At 38.0% G+C, this 21,596-nt stretch overlaps 1 protein-coding gene across 3 annotated transcripts in view; it reads left to right on the top strand.

Moving 5' to 3' along the window:
* The window catches only part of KIAA1549 (KIAA1549 ortholog), a 133,754-nt gene that overhangs the window by 89,818 nt on the left and 22,340 nt on the right, over positions 1–21,596 (top strand). For all 3 annotated transcript variants that reach the window (XM_087873771.1, XM_087873773.1, XM_034403287.3), the window contains exons 9-12: positions 2,507–2,684; positions 7,225–7,406; positions 18,630–18,832; positions 20,888–21,012. In XM_087873771.1, coding sequence (XP_087729897.1) covers positions 2,507–2,684; positions 7,225–7,406; positions 18,630–18,832; positions 20,888–21,012 — 688 coding nt within the window. The remainder of the gene's footprint in view (positions 1–2,506; positions 2,685–7,224; positions 7,407–18,629; positions 18,833–20,887; positions 21,013–21,596) is intronic.

Below are 21,596 nucleotides of genomic sequence, written 5' to 3'. Positions count from 1 at the left end.
TTTAAACACAAAGATAATATTTAATTTTCTGTGAATGACCCGGCTCACTTCTTCCCTCTCCTTCTCCTATAACAGTGTGAAGGAGACTGGAAGCAACCATTTTCAATCCTAAAGTAATTATGGTTCATAATTGCATCAAAGCCAAGAAATGTAATAAATCACAACTAGAATCTACCATTTATTTTTGATTCAATAAATCGGAGAGTCCTCATTTGAATATTGACCATATTTGAGTACAAAAGACAATAATTTGTTTAAATCAGAAAGTAGATTATTGAAGCAATGTCCTTATAGTTTTGCTAGCAGATGGAGAGGGGAGTTAGAAAATTTAAAGCACACTACTACCACTGCCAGCATTTTACCATTACATATTGTTTCCCTTAGCAAGTGAGTGCTTTCTATAAAAAGCACTGAGGTATAGCCTCCCACTGTTGCTTTTGAATAAGTATTGTATTATATAAATATGCCTATAAAAGATATTCTTGAAAATAAAGATGATGAAACCTGGAGCTTTGCTCTGAAGCATACTAGCTTTTGCTTTTTTTAAAAAAGAGTATTAAATATTTATTTCTTCTTTTAATACTAACACAATTTAAAAGTCTTTGCGTAAGCTACGAAATAAAATTTCACATGGAATCAATTGGGCATCAGCAAAATTATGTGTGGTCATTTGGTGTCTTAAGATATAGATTAGGAACTCCAGCTTTAAAACAGTGGTTTCATATCAGCTTGTTTCAAACAAACCATATTTAATATTAATTGAAGTTGGTCTGTTGGACAAAACAAACAATGGGCTATAAATCAAATAAACTGTAAAGCTAAGGTGCAAAATAAAAATGGACGTAAGTGTGCTCAGGTGTCCTGCTCAGCCATGCTGGAGAGGAGGAAGGCAGGGTAGAAGTCCAAGATTTTATTTACATGATGCTAAGCTCAAAGTGACTCATGGATGCTTGTGGATATCATTTTTAGTGCCCTTTGGGCTTATTGCCTCACCTGATTTTTATTTTTATTTTTAATTTTAAAAAAATGGAAACCTGGGACCCTGCAAAATTAGACATCAGTCTTTATCTTCTTTATTTCCAACCTAGACAGTTTTGGGATCCGAAACAAAAAAATAAAAATGATTGTAAACCTGTGCTCTCTTTGGAAGCACATTCACCTGCCTATCAAAAAGAAAAAATGTAAGCAATGATTGGGAGTGCATGCTAGAGGAGGTGTACATACATCTAGTAAAATGGTAATACAGGTAGTCCTCAATTTACGACCATAATTGAGACCAAAATTTATGTTCATTTGTTAAGTGTGTTTTGCCTCATTTTAGGACCTTTCTTGCCATGGTTAAGTGAATAACTGTGGTTGTTAAATTACTAACCCGGTGTTGTGGCCTGTCAGCGCCCTGTGCGGATTGTAGCTGATTCTGACAGCGAGGAGGCTGGTGTGGTGTTGTGCCAGCAGCCTGTGCAGCTGGCACTCGAGTCAGACAATGAGGAGGCTGGAGAAGATGTGGTGCCAGAGGCAGGGTTTCAGCCTCCAGAAGCTCCCTTAAATGAAGAGGACGAGCCTCTTCTCGATGCACGGGTGCGCAGAGCGGCCAAAAGGCAGGAGTGGCTCCTCAGGAGGAGGTCTCCTCGAGAGTAAGGCTTGGGGCTAATTGGCCACTCCCTTAGCCTATTTAAGGAGGAACGCCGACTGAAGCAATTTGTAGGGAACAACTTTAGTTCACTCTACTTCACGTCTGGATTCTCTGCAAATTACTTATGGGCTTTCTGCCAACCTTAGTAAGATTGTGATTACTTTATCTTTGTTTTTTTGTTTAAAGTTTATTAACAGCCTTTGTTTTGAAAAAGACTGAGTTATTTTAGTAAATTAAGTTTTGTACAAACTTTGTGTGTGCTGTGTTCTTTGGGATCCATAGCTGGGGCAGAACACCCGGTTGTTAAGTGAACCTGGCTTCCCCTTTGATTTTGTTTGTCAGAAAGTCACAAAAGGTGATCACGTGACACCAAGACACTGCAACAGTTATAAATATTAATGAATTTTAATCATGTAACCATGGGGATATTGCAACAGTCATAAGGGGAAACAATCATAAGTCACTTTTTTCAATGCCATGGTAACTTCAGACTTTCACTAAAAGAACTGTTGTAAGTCAAGGACAACCAGTATTCCCTATGATTTTATAAATGGATAAATCCCTCCTTCGAATTCTTTTTTTTTTAAACAATCACAATATATTCTAAAATTCCAAAACCCTACCACTCCAAAAAGTGTTTTTGTGTGTGTGTGTGTGTGTGCGAACCTTTTTGCTAAAGTATGTGACACTCAAACACAGCCAATGGCTATCATTCAAATAGACAATGGCCTATCTCACCCCAAAGAATGGGGTGTCAGTGATCCAAGTCCATGACCCAAGTCACCCCAAAGTATGAGATGGCAAAACATAATGAAAATGGAGTCCTTCACATTTCTAGCATGATTTTTAATTGAAATTCTTGTGCCTTTTCAGATGGTGAATTTGTCACGCTTAAAGGAAGCCGACAGCCCAATTATGCTGGTCTATTTTGTGGAAGATCAAGATGGGGAAAGGCTCAGTGCTGTGAAGGCATCGGATTTGATTAATAGGGTGGATATCCAGAAGGCTGCCATCATCCTGGGTTATCGCATTCAGGGTCCAGTGGCCCAGCGTAAGTCTCCAAACAAATAGAATAATAAGTAATCCTTGCAGTATGTTCAAGAAAACAGTCTATGTGCATACAGTTTTGTGGGGAACTGCTTGCATGTGTGCCAATGTTTCAGCTTCTATGATGTGGAGAATTTTAACACTTCTGTTTCCCTGGACTCTCTGGAAGTGTAATATTCTCCTCACAACGCAAAGAGGTGTTACATAACAGCTCCCTACGTGGTTAATTGCTCACTATGGTAACTGTTTAGTCAATGCTTTCTGGAGACACAGCAACCTAAATTTCTTGCAGCAACACGCACACACACACACACCATCTTCAAATGGTTTATAGCAGGTTGAGGATTACATCATTAACATTAAGTATTATGTCCCCGTGAACTGTATTTTGCCATAATAGATAGGTTGGTTTTTAAGGCTTTACGGTGCTTTTGTTCTCTGTATTAGATTATTTTCATTCTGATTTCCCTCTGAAGTTGTGACTACAGTAGTACAAATAAGAGAGGAGGCATATGCCACACTGAGAAACTGAGCTATGTTCAAATTAAAAATGACTTTAAACATTAGGGATGTGTAGACTGAACCAGATTTCCAAACTTTGAAGTGTTTAATATCATTGAAATCAGTGTTTCTCAACCTTGACAATTTTAAGATACATGGACATCAACTCCCAGGATTCCCCAGCCACCATGCTGGTTAAGAAACACTGATTTGCAATGTTTGGTTAGATAACTCCTCAAGGTAAACACTCCTTACTTATTTATTTAGGACCTGTTTTCTTTTCATCAAGAAGCCTCCTTTGGGAAAATACCCACATATTTCCTGCAGTCTTGAGGGAGAAAGGGAAGGCTTGGACAAAACCAATACGATTGTAAGAAGCTCCCCTGCAATCTCTTCTGATCTAGGATGGTTGCTTCTGCTGGCTTCTCCAGCAAGGATCTTCCTCACTGGAAGAAATGCATGTGCCAAACAAGCTGTTCTCTGTGTCTGCTACTCTTCCAGCAAGGAAAAACTAATAATGTCCAGGGTGGGAGTTAGGAGAGAACATTATTGGGGCTGTTACAGAGGTGGGTTTTAGCAGGTTCTGACCAGTTCTGGAGAACCGGCAGATGAAATTTTGAGTAGTTCAGAGAACCGGCAAATACCATCTCTGGCTGGTCCTGCCCCATCTATTCTCTGCCTCCCAAGTCCCAGCTGTTCGGGAGAAAATGGGGATTTTACAGTAACCTTCTCCTGCCATGCCCACCAAGCCACACCCACCAAGCCATGCCACGCCCACCAAGCCACATCCACAGAACAGGTAGTAAAAAAAATTTGAATCCACCACTGGGCTATTACTTCATTAAGCAGCATTTCCTAATATCATTCCACCAACCGCATGAATTGGCTTGGATTTTCCCATGAACTGAATCTAGGCTCCCATGCCTGCTTTAGGGGAAGATTTACTTTTCTTTTATTATTTTAGGTGGATACCATCCTTTCTTCCAGAAGTTCATAGTAGGAGATATGGTTTCTCCTTCCCTTTGATTTGATTGTTACAGTAGTTCTGTAATGATTGTCAGATTGATCAACAGTAACTCCTCCATAGTCATGACTAGCTTCCCAGCAGACATTAATCTTACCTCTCTAAACCAGCTTTCCCTCAATGATGCCCTTCAGAAATTATAGTTGGCCATGTCACACAACAAGAACAACATATAAAGGAAATCTGACTGTAGGCCCTTTGGCACCTTGTCTAGTTTGGCCAATGACTATTGTTTACATTGAGATTTCAATAAATATGGCTAACTCGGTGGTGTTTTATGCATAGATTTATTCTCTTTCCCAGTAAGTCTGCATGAAAACTCATAAAAATGTTTGTACATAATTTCTCACGATATATACATGCTGAGCAAGTACTTTCCCTAATATATGCCTTTTTGGGATATAATTTTTCTTAATGGATCAAAAAAAAATTGAGGAAACCCAGTTCAGATAGCTTAGACTTTACAAAGAACCTCAAGACTCTTTTTGTCCTGCAGCCATTGCAGTTACTTTGACTGATTCCCAGACACAAAATATTTCTGTTATTAGCCAGTGGTGAAATCTAAAATTTGTTACTACCGGTTCTGTGGGCGTGGCTTGGTGGGAGGGGTAATGTGACTGGGTGGGCGTGGCCAATTTTTTTTTCTTTTAAAACCATTTTTTACATGTAAAACCATGTAAAAAATGCTTTCAAAAGGCTCTGACGATCCCAGCTGAGTTGCCTGATCGTCAGAGGGTTTTTAAAAAACCCTCTGCCAATCAGGCAACTCAGCTGGGATCGTCAGAGCTTGGATTGTCAGAGTCATTTAAAAGAAAAAAACTTTTTTTCTTTTAAATGGCTCTGACGATCCAAGCTGAGTTGCCTGATCGGCAGGCAACTCAGCTGGGATCATCAGAGCTTGGATCATCAGAGCTTGGCTCGTCAGAGGCGTTTAAAAGAAAAAAAGCCTCTGATATTTGCGCGGCTCAGCCGGGCATGGGGTGCGGGGGCAAGGATTTTTGCTACCGGTTGTCCGAACTGTCTGCTGCCATCGCTACCCACTCACCCGAGCCGGTCCGAACCGGAAGCATTTCACCCCAGGTTATTAGCAAGATGGTAATTCTCATAATTCTGTTTGGTGGCTTATACAGTATGTAGATATTTAAGAAAGCACTGTAGCACTTCAACTTTTCCAGATATGGAAGGGGAGCTTTTAGCACTGAATGCCAGCATTTATTATATCAGAACATACTATATGAAGTATTTATAGCTAGCTTACTTTTTCTTTAGGGACATTAATAGATTTTCTGCAAGATTGCAATTTATCAGCATATGTTCTTATATAAACTATTGAAGTTGGTATGATATGTAGCTTTTATAAATCTTCTATTTGTATGAGCAGTTAACAAAAATAGCAAATATCTGCAATTTTTATAAAGATATTGCAATGTTTATCTTGTTCAGAATTCTACAGGTTGCCGTCAGTCTTACAATACATTAGTATTTATATAACAGGGTTTTAAAAACAAATTATGTAATTTGACTATTCGATATTTATGAATTTCACTTTGAACAAATTTTTTAATCAGATGAGAAATTAAACCATTGAGATTGTTTTCTGAGGTACAGTTTGCAACTTATAGTCAAATTTAAATCCTGTTGTAAAGGCTGCCAATAGTTATAAAAATTTCAGATAGAAATTCCTTCCCTCAATCCTTTTTATCCAATTGATTACATATTAGTTGATCATACATTTTTGTACAATCTTCCAGATGTCTGTGAACTTTAAGTCCCAATGTCTATGGAGATTCTCAGTCATGCAGGTCATGGTTGTCCCAAAGGTGCTTTTTCAAGAGGCAACTGGACTTTCTGGTTTTTGAAGACGTTTCGCTTCTCGTCCAAGCTTCTCATCCAAGCTTACGTCTTCAAAGAAAAACCAGAAAGTCCAGTTGCCTCTTAAAAAAGCACCTTTGGGATTTTAAAGTCCCAGTACATTCCAACCAGCTGAAGGCTAGGAATTCTGGGAATTGTAACCCCAATTCATTTGGACAGGATGTGTTTCAGAAAACTGCTCAGCTATATAAATATGGCATACTGTCAAAACCCAAGTATAAAATGCTGAATGCCAGGCATTTTCTTGTGTTGTTATGGCAAGTTTCTCCAAACTGACCTTGCTGAGAACATATTGAAATCTGGATATATGCAAGAAAGTCAAGTTTGAGAAGACAAAGGCAGTGTAAGAAACCACAAATATAAGAAAAGCTTTGTTGGATCTGACCAAGAACCTATCTAGTTCTATATTCTGTTTAGTGTTTCCAGTTGTAATGGGAAGCTCATAAGCATAAACTAAAATATGCTCTCTTCCACTGTTCCATCCTAGCGGTAGGTAGGATATCACTTCCATGATAACAGATATTATATTATAACAGATGTTCAGATAATAAAGAGACAAGATCAGTTCTTTTGCCCCAGTTTGGCTGTCATACTCTATATAACCATCTGTGCATTCACTTTCTTATATAATTGTCTATGGAGATTCTCAGTCATCCAGGTCATGGCTGTCCAAAGGTGCTTTTTCAAGAGACAACTGGACTTTCTGGTTTTTGTTCTTCAGCTTCTTGGATGAGAAGTGGAATGTCTTCAAAGACAAACCAGGAAGTCCAGTTGCCTCTTGAAAAAGCACCTTTGGGACAACCATGACTTGATGACTGAGAATCTCCATAGACATTTAGCTTCTTATATAATTGTTACCAATTTACTGAATGTGAGAATAGATGAAGTGAGATTGCAGTGGATAGCCTTAAACTCTGGATAGCTTCTGACCTTGCTTTTGACCTCAGGATCTTTATCTCACTGGCAGTTCTCTCATACATCAGGAGAACATCAGTTGGAAAAGGTTGGCAGTGTGATTTCATGAGACTAAAGTACTAAATGTTCATTCCCGATAAATATATTTTAGATGTTAATGCTTTAATGCTATGATTAAACACTTCTAGAATTCAGTACATAAATGCTAACCTTTTCCCATTCCCCTTGATAGCTGTAGATCAAGTCAAAGAACCTCCTCCTGAATCACAGAATAATCTATGGATTATTGTTGGCGTTGCAGTCCCTGTAGCTGTGGTGCTATTGATAATCATAATTTTATACTGGAAGCTTTGCCGCACAGACAAACTTGAGTTTCAACCAGATACCATGAGCAACATACAGCAGCGTCAGAAGGTAAGAATTGGAGAAGTGGGATTGTTCTAAAATGCCTAGGTGTTTTGTGACTTGCTAACAACTATTAAGAGTATTCTTATAAAATGGCTGCCATTATCTGTTCATAAATGGAAGGACATAAAATGCTTATTTTGCAAGCTAGTGAAGCTAAACATTTATAATCCCAGGTCTAGAGTTTGCAAGGCTGTTATGTAATAGACAATTCCTTTTAAAAATTATCTCAAGAAAGTTCTTTATGAATAAGGAAACCTATTTCATTTTAACAAAATTAGTTGTCATTAATTAACATTTGACATATAGAGAGAATGTTCATACTTTTTATGAGGTCTGTGTATTATTTAACAGCATACATTTACAGTATAAATTGAATATTAATATTTGTAAGAAAGTAAAAAAAGAGCGAACACTATATAGAACACTAACTATATCACAAAATTTTCGCAATTGCTGAAAAACAATAGAATCAACTCCTGCCTATTTATTGATTGAGTCTATTTTGAGAAGTTGTCCTCCAGATATCCCCATTGTTATGTAATGTTTTATTATTTCTTCTTTTTATGTTTTGTATTCTGAACTACCTAGAGTCACAAAATTGAGATGGTCAATCACTGTATTGTAAATCCTAAAATAGGAACAATACAGGTAAATCAAAGGCAATGTTTTTTTCTCCAAAACATGGATGATCTTGATCTCACTCATAAGTGACATGGCCTCGCCCACTTTGCGTAAAGCCTTGCTCACTGTTCTCCTCCATCTTCCCCAAAAGGTTAAATATAGATGCAAAAGTGGCCTGGTGCAGATCTAGATCATATTTTCAGACCAAGCCTCACCTGCATCATAAGAGCATTATTATTACCTCTAGTAATATGGACTCTGCAGCCTTTCAGAATTGCCTTCTTTTTATACAGATTATGACTTATAGTGAGGAAGCTAAGATCTGAGAGCTGTTCCATTTTGCACAATTTGATAGGTCTGGGAATATTACTGCCCTCCTGTTTACAGGAATTGGTTTGTTGTAAAAGTGTTTTTCTCCATTTCATATTTCATATTTTCACCATGTTTCATTAATCATGGAAAAGATGAGTGAGGTTGAAAGTGATTGTGATTTTGTTAGAAAGCTGGGTAGCTTTTATTTTCATTATTGTAACAGAAGAGAAGAAGAAAAATCAACAATAACTTTCACCTTTGGTGACTTTTACACCATTGACTTGTGTTGTCTCTGCTTTACAATGCTTGTGCTAAAAATAGAAATCAGTCTAAGAATAAGGCTTAAATGCTACCTTTATTTTACTTAAAAGTAGCTATTTTATGTTTATTAAAGTGAAATACTATCCAAACTGCTTTGAGAAATGCCCATAAGCCGTCTTTAACATACATTAAGTTCTTTGAAAGCAATAGCAATAGCACTTAGACTTATATACTGCTTCATAGTGTTTTACAGCTTTTCTAAACATCTTATAGAATCAGCATATTGCCCCCAACAATCTGGGTCCTCATTTTACCGACCTCATAAGGACAGAAGGCTCAGTCAACCTTGAGCCGGTGAGAATCGAATTCCTGGAGTGAGCAGTGAGTTAACCTGCAGTACTGCATTCTAACCATTGCGCCACCATGGCTCTAGAGTACTTTGAATGCATTATGCATTTAATTGCATTTCATGAGCTTGTGAAAAGTCATCCCACTCATGGTACCCATCAGTATAACATAAATCAATGGCAGGTGGATTTCAGCCCTCTCAAGGTTGGAAAAACGTATTTAGCTTGAAGCGTGACAAAATTGATATAGGGACTTTAAACTGAATCTTGTGGGGGTTGGAGATTAAAACCCCTGAAGTAAGACACTTAGATAAAGTGGTTTCTATTAAAGAATGAAATGGAATTACAAAGAACTTTACACATGATGTTTTGGTTGTTTATACTTTTTAGAGGCTTTCCAAAATTGAACTGCTCTTTGGAGACGCCATTGTTCTTTACTAACCAGTTGTCTAATTTTTAAAAGAGATGCCTGGCATAGAAATTTATTAATTATTCTTGAAATCATCTGCTTGAATGATAATTGGACAGATACATTTGACTTTTTTTTTATAAATGGGCACAGTGATTGATAGAATTCAATCCTAGCGAAGTGGAAGAGAATAATTTATGTGTATAAATAAATACTAGTAAATACTGGTATTAGCAGGGACGTGGTGGCTCAAGGGCTAAGACAATGAGCTTGTCGATTGAAAGGTCGGCAGTTCAGCAGTTCGAATCCCTAGTGCCGCGTAAGGGGTGAGCTCCTGTTACTTGTCCCAGTTTCTGCCAATCTACCAGTTCGAAAGCATGTAAAAAATGCAAGTAGAAAAATAGGGGAAAATAGTGGAAGGTTACAACGTTCTGTGCGCCTTCGGCATTTAGTCATGCCGGCCACATGACCACGGAGACGTCTTTGGACAGCGCTGGCTCTTCGCCTTTGTAACGGAGATGAGCACCACCCCCTAGAGTTGGGAACGACTAGTACATATGTGCGAGGGGACCCTTTATCTTTACCTTTTACTGGTACTAACCATCTGAATGTACCCTTTAGTAGTTAGCCAGAATCAGCTCTTCCCAGTGCTTTATCCTTTTCAGTTGTTGGATACATTTGGAAATCTGAGAGGTGACATCGACACCCAATCTGGAATATATTCTAGATTTAGCTCAAGAGATGTTGAAATGAGCAAGGCATCACTGCAGGATTTGGCAGTGGGCACAGTCTTCTGGGTTGAAGAATATTCTCCTCCAGAAAGACCCATCAGTCAAAAAAGAAATCTGGAATCTCAAAAGTGAACAGTCTCAGAATATATCAACCTTTTTATTTTCTTGTTTTTATGTTAAAGCAACAGGGTATTCCATATACTCTGTGCCTAAGTGTTGCTAAACACTGCTTTGCAAAGTTGAATTGTTTTCAGGACACAGTTGGAAGGAATAAGTTAAAAATAGTTCAAGGTGGGGAAAATGAGTCAGAATTATTTGGAATCTATTTGGAGGGAGGAAAGGCATAAAACATGGGACTGAGTTTCTGAGATGGAAGTAATGCCATAGTCCTTATTGTTTCAGTGATTTCATCACAGACCAATCTCTCTGAACCCTTTTAGTTGAATAGTTGCATAAAAGACACAAAATGTTAATAATCCACTTTGCTGTGAGTCATCTTATTTTTTTCCCCCACTGAGCTTTGACTGGATGTGATCTCCATCGTCATACTGAATAAGAATTTTGTTTCCTTGGAAAGAGAGAACAATTCAGCAGTAACATCTGTAAATAACCACAGTTTTATTCTCTCCATGTTTAGCTTGTAAATTGAATTTATTAAATTAAGGGGTCAATATAGTTGACTGTTGAAGTCTGGTTGTGCGTGTACACATCTAAGCTTACGTAAAATCAGCTTACACATCTAAGCTAACTTCAAAGGTTCTTTTTCAATTCATGAGCTTTCATTGGAAATCAGTTGTCACACATACGAAGGCTAAGCTATCTATTCCCCCAGGTCCCACCTTCAAGTTGGTTAGGACTGTGACCTTCTTCCTCTAACAGTTTTCTTTTAATTTTATCAATTGATTGACTCGACTACTGCAACGTTCTCTACCTAGGGCTGCCCATGAAAACACTCGAAGGCTTCAACTGGTGCAGAATGCGGCCGCGCGGGTTGTGATGGGAGTGTCCTGACACTCCCATGTTACACCCCTCCTGCGTGGCCTGCATTGGCTACCGGTTGCCCTTCGGGTGAGGTTCAAGGTCCTGGTTATCACCTATAAAGCCCTTCATGGTTTAGGTCCGGGATATTTGTCGGACCCCCCTGCAGCCAGCAACAATCCCCAATCGTCCGGTGCGTTCCCACAGACAGGGCCTCCTCAGGGTGCCGTCGGCCAGACAATGTTGGCTGGTGACCCCGAGGGGGAGAGCTTTCTCTGTGGGCACACCCACCCTTTGGAACCAACTTCCTTTGGAGCTCCGGATGGCCCCTGACCTTCGCTTGTTTCGCCGTGATTTGAAGACCTGGTTATTTCGTAGCCTGGACTGATGAGGGGGGGTTTTCTTAATAGTTTTTAAACTGATTTTAAACTGTTTTAATTCAGACTTTTAATTTTATATTGCATTAATGTCATTGTGTATTTTACTGTTGTGAGCCGCCCTGTGTCCATTGGAGATAGGGCGGCATATAAATCGCATTAAACTTAAACTTAAACTTAAACTTGATTAGTCTCACAATTGGGGCAATAAATTAAGTAATATGAAAAAAAACTTTTAAATTGTCATTTAATGGTAACAGTGTCAACTACTCGTTTAACTTGGTTAACAATATTAACTATTTGTTAACAATATTAACAAATTAAAAATAAGCACATAATTAGAGAAATCTGGAACTGGTAACTATTACTTTTATATAAAATAATCATTGATTTGTGAGTATGATCTCAGGTTTTAAGTTATGTACACATCACATAAACCAAAGCTTCATTCTTTTCTAGAGCAAAAGGAGGGTGAGGGGGATCAGTAACAGAGTTGGAAGGGACCTTGGAGGTCATCTAGTCCAACCCACTGCTCAAGCAGGAGACCTGTAGTAGGGATTCGAACCGCCGGATTGCCTACTTTTCTGATCGACAAGATCAGTGTCTTAGCCACTGAGCCACCTAGTCAGGCTAATCATTGTGTTTTCTTCTGAATAATAACAGTATTATTCAGTACAGTAACAATAAACTTACATAGGATTTCTGAATCTGGCTCAAAGATTCTCATTGCATTTCCTAGCAAAGAGACCTTTTCAGGTCACTAAGGAATGCATGTAATTATCTTGTTTTTTCATTCTTTCTTTGTTTCCTTGGAGAATAACAGCAGGCATCACCTAAATGTACGGAAACCTCTGAAAAGAGGTCAACTTTATCTCTTGATACACAGAAGAGATCTAGCAGGCTACTTGAGTGAGCTGAGTGGTATGTGTAAGGGTATATATAGATATTATCCTTACCTCCCAAGATTTGAAGATTACCTTTGAAAATTAAAGAGACTAGGAGCAGACTAGCAGTGTTACTTTTGTTGTCTCTAGAAAACCACGGAGGATGATTATCAAGAAATTCCTTCGGGAATCCTTTCTTTTGAGCAAACTCATACAAAGATGGACTAATTTAGCATTAAAATCTCCAAACAATATAATTATGGCTTGAGGATACAATATGGATATATCATCTAGTATTACTTCTAATGTCCAATAGTCAGAGTTATAATACAGGGATGTGTTTGGAGGAATGTATACCTTTACCAATATTAATTCAAATTCCTGATATCCAAATTTCACAACTAGAAAGTATGAGAACTTCTCTTCATTATATAGTTTCCCCCTCTGTGCCATTGCAATTCTTGCTTAATATAGAATCATAGTCCACCAGAGGGTCACCCCTTATTTTTGTTTTTTGTTTTTTTGGGTGGGGGAAGCCCATCCCTGAAATCCCGGAAGTTATACTAATTCATCCTCTTCAGTTAGCCAGGTTTCCTGGATGGCTATTAACATCACATTTAGATAAGAAACTCACTAGTCAACCACTTGTTTCTAGCCAGCTATGTTTCAAGTCACAATTTCTTTGGGACTCCCGTCAGCAAGATATTCTGACTGGGTGGGTTGACTAGGGAATAAGGATACTGAATATCAAGTTGTTTTTGGAGCTAGATCAATATTCACTATACTTCCTCTGTAAACACAATTATTATAGAGTTCAATATTCAAACTAGGATAAAGAATCATTTAGTGACTCTCCATTGATCATTTCAGTACCAGTACTTTGCTTTGGAAGCTTTCATTATCTGAGGATGTAATTAAGGGACATCAAGAGTTAAAGCATCTCTGCTCCATCTTAAAAGCCTCCCTCCTCTTTTTAAAAAATATTCCTGCCTGACATCTCTCTGTCACCCACAAACATGCACACGGGTCTTCTTCAACTGTGTATACTAGCATTTTTGCCAGGTCATAAATTCACTAAGACAATTTTACTGGGTCTCTAGAGCTGCTCAGAGATTAGCTGCCAGAGCTGAAATATTACTATTCCTGTGATCAAACGTACAAAAGCTCTCTCATTAAGCAACCTGCTCTGGCAGTGTTCTTATCAGTATATGTATCAAAATAGAGTAAATGGCATTTTCTATGTAACTCTGTGTATATATGGTGTGTAGATAAAACATACACACAAACATCAAGGTACGCTTTTATAGGTAATTGTCTATATAATTATATATAATAATTATATATATAATCCATGCCAAATTACTATGTATTGTCAAGAAATTATGAAACTAGTTTTCCCTTGGGGATTCCCCATATCAAAACAAGTTACCTTATGTGAGGCCAGAATCTGAAAATAACATTTAACACAGTGGTGTTCGGTTGAGATCGGCATATGTGGGACTGATTGGGGTAGATTGTAGGGGTGATACCGAAATATATCCTGTTTCCACGAAAATAGGACCCAACCGGAAAATAAGTCTTAGCATGATTTTTCAGGATGTTTGTAATATAAGCCCTATCCCCAAAATAAGCCCCAGTTAAGATTGTCAGCCAGATGGATGCATTTAGTACCGCATTTCCCCCAAAATAAGACCTAACCAGAAAATAAGATCTAATGCGTCTTTTGGAGCAAAAATTTATATAAGACCCGGTCTTATTTTTGGGGAAACACAGTAATTTCATCATATTTTATTTATCTATATATTAAATTATTGTATTTTATTCCAATTTCATTTTAAATCATATTTTATTCCCATGTCATGGGCCCAGGGTACTTGCAGGACCACCTCCTACTGGCCTCCCACCGCCCAGTGCGCTCACATAGGATTGCCCTCCTCCATGTGCCATCAGCCAGACAATGTCGGCTGGTGGTGCCCAGGATGAGGGCATTCTCTGTGGTCGCACCAACCCTTTGGAATGAGTTACCCACTGGGCTCCAGATGGCCCCTGACCTCCGCACTTTCTGCAGCGACCTGAAGACATGGCTTTTTCAGCAAATTCCCTGATCTTCCGGGAGTTTTAATTGCTTGGGGATTTTAAATTGGATTATTTTAATATCATTTTATTGTCGTGTTGTTTTATCTTGTGAACCGCCCCGAGTCCTATGGGAGAAGGGCGGCATATAAATACGATAAATAAATAAATAAATAAATAAATAAATATTCCAATTTCATTTTAAATCATATTTTATTCCAATTTCATTTTAAATCGTATTTTATTCTAATTCCATTTTAAATTCTTTTTATCAGATTTTAATAATAATTTGTGTCTGGAATTCTGCACTTTGATATGGCCCAAGGGCTAATCAATAAAGTAAACTGAAACTTCTTTGGGGATTCTGTGATCATGTGTGGCAAGGATTATCTAAAAGCAAAATTGCATCCTAACCCAGCTTCTCTATTTAATTTTAAATGGAGGTAGTCAAATGTTTTTGAAGGTTTTTGATAGCCATCTGAATTCTAAATTCCTTTGGAGATAACAAATTTCTGAAAACTAAGCAGAGGCTGGGTTGGTTAATGTAAAGTAGGAAAGCATCAGTATGGCTACCTTCAGACCCCCTTCCAAACATTGCCTGTGAATTACACGTCCTAATGTGAGAGAAGAGTACTATTAGTAAATAAGTGGAAAATAATCATAATAGTAAAAGGGGTGTGATGGCTCAGTGGTTAAAGATGCTGAGTTATCAGCTGGAAAGCTGACAACCCAGGTTGATGCCATTGCTTTCCCCAGCTCCTGCAAACCTAGCAGTTTGAAAACATGCATATGCGAGTAGATAAATAGGTACCACTTCAGTGAGAAGGTAACAGTGTTCCATGCGCCTTGGGGTATGGCCATGCTGACCATATGACCATGGAAGTCTCTTTGGACAACACTGTCTCCCTCAGCTAAGAAACAGAGATGAGCACTGCCCCCTAAAGTCGGACAGTTTTAATCATAATACTGGTATTTCATTAAAAGTTTCTTTAATATCATTTTGGTTCTGACTCTGCCATTTTTGGCTGCTCTGAGTTCAGTTATGGCTGTCAGCCTGAGCAAGATTGTGCAAAGATTTAAGAAAGACTCGTTCAAGGTCACTCATAAAAAGAAATTATACAGTAAAAATTGTGAAATCACGAATACCTGAAAGTATATTTATGCATTTATTTGGAACGGTTAAGAGACTTATGTGCTACTGATTGGCTCTCACCTCTCTGCCTTCCCCACACCTGCAGATCTAATTCAATGTCCAGTCGTGACTCTCATGCCCTTTATCACATCTCTTTCAGAAGGCCCATTTCTCTGCATGTATTATATTACTTACAGGTGAATGCATTTCTTTCATCAGACATGATTCTGAATTGTTAATCCTCTATCAGACTCTGTAGCTTCAGTTACGGGATTAGGGAAAGAAAGATATGTCATTGCTGAAGGCTGCTACAAAAGGCATCTCAGTAATCTTCAGTCACTGAGATACAGTACCGTAATCTCATTGAACTGCAGTTTCTGTTTGAGCCATTTCAGCACTTTGAGTTACAATTTAATTTACAAAGCCCTTAATGGCTTGGAGCTGGGATATTTATACATAATACTTCCTTAACCTATCTAAATGTATCTATCATATGTCTAAGTCTACCTGTAGATCTTAGTAGTGCTGTTTAGGAGATCATGTCCTCTGTTTTAGAACTATATCTATGAACAGCTGCTCTGGACTCAGCTGACTATATAAAAGGATTCTTTTTTATTATACATAGTAAGATCAAAGTGTTTATGGATTGAGATGACTGATTTTGGCAAAGCTTGAAGGGCCACAGATTGTTACAATTTGAGGAGTCAACTGTCTATCTTCCTTTGAGTGCAGCCAATAAAAATGAGCAGGGGGCGATATCCCTTCTTTCTCGCCAATATCATGCACAATATGAATCAAAAAGGAAAAATTGAAACAAGAGAGATAAGCGAATAGTTTTGCTTTACAATGGCCTTCTCTGACTTACTGCCATGTAGATATTTTGGGCTACAACTCCCATCAACCTCAAACTTTTTGGTCACTCATGGGAAGTGCTGAAGTCCCTGGATTGGATAGCATTTTGATGGGAGAGTTTAACATATTATGTGTTCATTGTTTATTATTAATACCGTGTTCCCCCCAAAATAAGACCCTGTCTTGTATTTTCTTGAACCCCAAAATAAGCACTTGGCCTTATTTTCAGGGAGGTCTTATTTTGGGGGGGCACGTGGAGCAAGATGGGGCTCCTCTTGCTGTCTTGCCTGATTTCCAGCTCTGCGTTAAATGTTTTTGGGGAGGGCTTATTTTACCGCATGCGCTCAAAAGCCCGATTGGGGATGTCTTATTTTCGTGGAAACAGGATAGTAATAATAGTACATGCATGTATTGTCTAGTATTGCATTTAGATCTTATCTATTCTCTGAGAGCTCAAGGCAATATACATGGGGTCTCCCTACAACAACCTCTATCAGAGAGAATGATGTGTGGGGGAGTGGTGCAAAGTCACAGTGGTTAGAATGCGGTACTGCAGGCTACTTCTGCTGACTGCCGGTTGCTTGCAATTTGGCAGTTCAAATCTCACCAGGCTCGAGGTTGACTCAGCCTTCCATCCTTCCGAGGTGGGTAAAATGAGGACCCAAATTGTTGGGGGCAATAGGCTGACTCTGTAAACTGCTTAGAGAGGGCTGTAAAGCACTGTGAAGCGGTATATAAGTCTAAGTGCTATTGCTAAAGGGATTGCTTAACTGGGACTCCCTGTTTCAAGTTCAGCATTTTAACTATAGCACACTAGCTATTTTTGTAGATTTTCAAATATAGTAGGCTGCCTAATTGGAAAGCCAGAAACACCACCACTGTCAACAGATGTAGATATTTCACAGGATTGTATTATTGTCTAGGCTATTATCCTAAAATCATAATGTTTTGTAATATACCAGCAAGTAGAAAGTACCTTTTCCTTCAAAGCTTTTTATCTCCATCTGCTGGTTTAAACTTGTCAGTAGAATGGTCTGCAACTTGACCAGTTTTAATAATCTTCTTCAAGGTAGCACCTTCCAGGTACATTGTAACTTACTAGTATGCACAAAAGGCATTCTGGAAATTGCAGCCCCAGTGTCAGGTTGGGAGAGGTTGTGTGACAAGATGATTATGGTGATATACTTTACTCAGTAAGAGCCATTTTGGTGCTTAGCTGAGAAATAAATATTGTGTGGTTTTTTTAAAAAACAAAAACAAATAGAACCTTTAAACTGAGCATTCTATGTGTTTATTTACATTGCTATGTTTTGGGGAACTTAATTTGTCTTCGAACAAAAGTGGATTTTGTTAATATAGGAAAAAATGGTATAAACAAACAAAGGGCTACAGAAGCAAGAAATAACCATAGCAGAGGTGTTAGGCATAATAAATCAGGAAGCAATGAAATTCAAAAGACTACATATTGCATGTTAACATTCTCTACAAGAATCTGAACTACTAACAGTCAAAGCAAATTGGAGGTAGATGAGAGTCAGCGTAATTCAAGGTGGGCTGGACAGCCTGGACTTAGATCTCTTGTGGGTTCAAAGGGACTTGAGACTGATGATGAGCTAGAGCCCTCTTTTGGGCTCACCCTGGTCATTTACTACAAGAGGATCTACATTCAGGAGCACAATATTCACATTTAGTGGGAATCTTACTGAAACTGAGCCTGTTTCATCTTTTCAGTACAATTTGATCTGTAAAGATCATTCATTTCAGTCTTTTCCCCCCCATGAGATGTCTTTAAATGAGCCTTTCCTAAAATTGATGCTCTAAACTAGTTTCCAGGAAAAGTACCATAACTCTGGAAGTATCAAGCTGGGGAAAGCTTTGATCATACCAGGCAGATCGCTCGAGTTTATGTCATTTTATAATGACTTTGCTTCCAGGGATATTTCTGGACAATTAAATATCCTCAAAAAGCTGTCGATTGAGCAGCAGTCATAGTGAATTTTTAATTTTCTGTGACCTAAATTCAAACTCAGCATATCACTGGGCTGCTTCAGACTCTCCTTATTCAGATCATTCTTTCACTTTCCCAGGAATGCCCACATTTCTGTTCATTTTACTTATTGTTCTATTACTCTGCAGGCCTTTTGATTCATTTTAACTTGCATACTTACAGTGTCAATTCAGGAGTGCTAATTTTTTTGTCTTAATAATCTTCATTTTTTTTTCTTTCCTTTTTTTCCCCCTTCCACTTTTAGCTACAAGCTCCTAGCGTAAAAGGCTTTGATTTTGCAAAGCAGCATTTAGGCCAGCATAACAAGGATGACATCCTGATCATCCATGAACCAACTCCTCTGCCAGGACCAATTAAAGATACCACACCTTCTGAAAATGGTGACCTGCCAAGCCCCAAGACCAAGTTATCTTCAAAGCCTTCCAAGAATGTCCGACATAGAGGGAGGTCAGTTCAGAGGATGAGAAATTGCTCAGCACATTTTAAACTTAATTAACTGTGAAGGATTTATTTTATTCTTTGAAGCTTTTTCCTCAGTTTGAATAGGTTTTTTTGCTCAAGAAGGTTTTATATATATATATAAGCCCACAAGGATTTCTTTCCTAGGCTCATCTGCTGGGTTCCAAATTTTGTGGATTTTTTTTTCCAGGCTACACGTGTTGAATGCACCAATGACATCACTTTGGGGCATCAAGTTCTGATGTGATGTAATAATGTACCTAAACTTTCTGAAATTTCCAGATGGTTTAACAACCTTCTCCAATGTGATTCGCTCCTAATATGTAGAAAGATTCCATCATTATCCAAAATAGCCATAGTTGCTACAGACACTCTCACATAATTAAAGGGAAGGGTACACAGTTCTTCATTCCACTATTTAATGACTAGTTCTGCTGACTTCTCTGTGTTGTATATGGAGATCCTTTTAGCTGTTGGTTCTTTGAGCTTGAAAGCTTAGTACCTTGCATTTGGTGTTTGTCCTTCACTGAAAATGGAGGATCCATTATGTAAATTATTTTATACACATATCCTCAAATGGAAGCTTAAAAAATGAAAATAAGAACCTTGAAAGCAATCATTACCCCAAAATGCAATTATTCATACTGGTTAAAAAAGAAAGGAGAAAAAATATTACATCAATTTTTAAAAGGTAAGAACAGAAATGTACTGTAAATTCAAACAGTGAAAGTCATATTATATCATAACCTACATTAAAATGTTTATCAAAAATCAAAGCCTTTACTGGATGTTTGCGGGTTTCTGAAGATATCATTTGCATGTATATATTCTACTTGTTACAACTGTAATTGACAATTAGTTATTTATCCCATGAATCTATCTCATCCTCATACATGGAGCGATACTTTTTGCAAAGCCATTCAGAGCATTTGAAAGGGGCATTTGATAGTGTATTGAGACAGACAAAGCCCTTAATGGTTTTGTAAAAAGCATTAAACCTTGTTCTTGGGGAGTTCCAGCAAAATACATATCCATGCATGTGTGCACATGACTAAGGAAGCTTCCAAAGCAGCTGTGTCAAGACTTCTAAAAGACACAGGTACTTTAATACTTTAAAAAGGACTGCTTCATTCATACCATTGTGCTTTGCAGAATCTCCCTTTTCAACTGATTTGTGCAATGCTTAGTTTGTCTGGAATCTACTGCCATCCGTATAGTGCAGAGGTGATATTCAGCGGGTTCTGACCAGTTCTGGAGAACCAGTAGTGGAAATTTTGAGTAGTTTGGAGAACTACCTCTGACTGGCCCCGCCGCCATCTATTCTCTGCCTCCCGAGTCCCAGCTAATCGGGAGGAAATGGGGATTTTGCAGTATCCTTCCCCTGGAGTGGGGAGGGAATGGAGATTTTACAGTATCCTTCCCCTGCCACGCCAGCCATGCCATGCCATACCATGCCCACCAAGCCATGCCACGCCCACCAAGCCATGCCCACAGAACCGGTAGTTAAAAAATTTGAATCCCACCACTGGTATAGTGAATCATGCATGTTAATGGATGCAGTGGAAGGTAGAAGAAAAGAGACTTATTTAAAGGAGAAAGAAATACATTAGTTGTACATATCTCTTTAATTAACTCAAGAGAAAGCTAATTTGGTGTAGTGGGTAAGCCATCAGGCTAGAAACTGGAAAAAACTGTAATTCTAACCCTGTTTTAGGCCTGACTTCAACAGGGCAACCTTGGGCCAGTCATTCTCTCTCAGCCCTTGGAAAACCAATAGCAATTCATTCCCCAAATTCTCCAAGAATACTGCAGAGACTTGTCCAGAAAATCTACAGGCCCAAATCTCTCTCTCTTTCTAAAGTCCCTCTCTTTCATGGACTTTATTTGAAAGTGTATAATAATGCATTACTGTGGGTGAAAGGAAGCATTAATTAAATCCACAGTCTTTAGTAACCTTATTTATATCCTACTCTATTGTTTATTATATAGTATAAATATGAAACGTACCATTTAATAATAATAATATTGTTTTGGTATATACAGAGTTTCCCCTTCTGATGCTGATTCCACAGTGAGTGAGCACTCGAGTGGCCGAGACACAGGAGATGAGAATGCAAGATCTCAAACAGCTGCCAATGATGTGAAATCTCATCGAGTTAGCAAGCCTGGTAAGTTACATGATGTTATACTTTTATATAACATTGAAATAATTTACAGGAATATAAATACCTATTCATAAATCATAAAATACTACAAATACTGAAACAGATTGATATTTCTCCTGACCATCATTTGCAAAATACATTGATAGGTCCCTGGGTTGTTCTTTGTTTTGTTTTGTTTGTTTTGTTTTGTTGTTTGCATTGATTGTAAACACTCAAAGTGTTCAAAAGATGCTTATGTATTTCACTTTGTCCAATTTTTTTTTTTCTGTTCTAGCTATGCTATACAAGTTCATTTTAACCATAGTTCTACCTGAACCAAATAGATCAAAGATACTAGTTTTCTGGAAAAATTGAATCCTTTTTATTCCTTGGCTAATTTTGTTAACAAATGACTACTAAGAAGCCCTGTATTTATTTATGCAAATAAATGAGAATATTGTAATGGTAACTATACAAGTGTATAATATTCTGTCCAGAATGTTATGCAGTAGACCTTCAAGACCACATTAGAATATAAGGCACTTATTAACTTATTTATTTTTATTTATTTATTTTGTCAAGCATGTATAAGATAACAGATATAAGTA

The sequence above is a fragment of the Pantherophis guttatus genome, chromosome 7 (genome assembly GCF_059756535.1).
Source record: "Pantherophis guttatus breed Tessera chromosome 7, ASM5975653v1, whole genome shotgun sequence".
Taxonomy (NCBI): domain Eukaryota; kingdom Metazoa; phylum Chordata; class Lepidosauria; order Squamata; family Colubridae; genus Pantherophis; species Pantherophis guttatus.
Note: the sequence above shows the minus strand (reverse complement) of the source record. Positions and strands in the feature narration are given on the sequence as shown.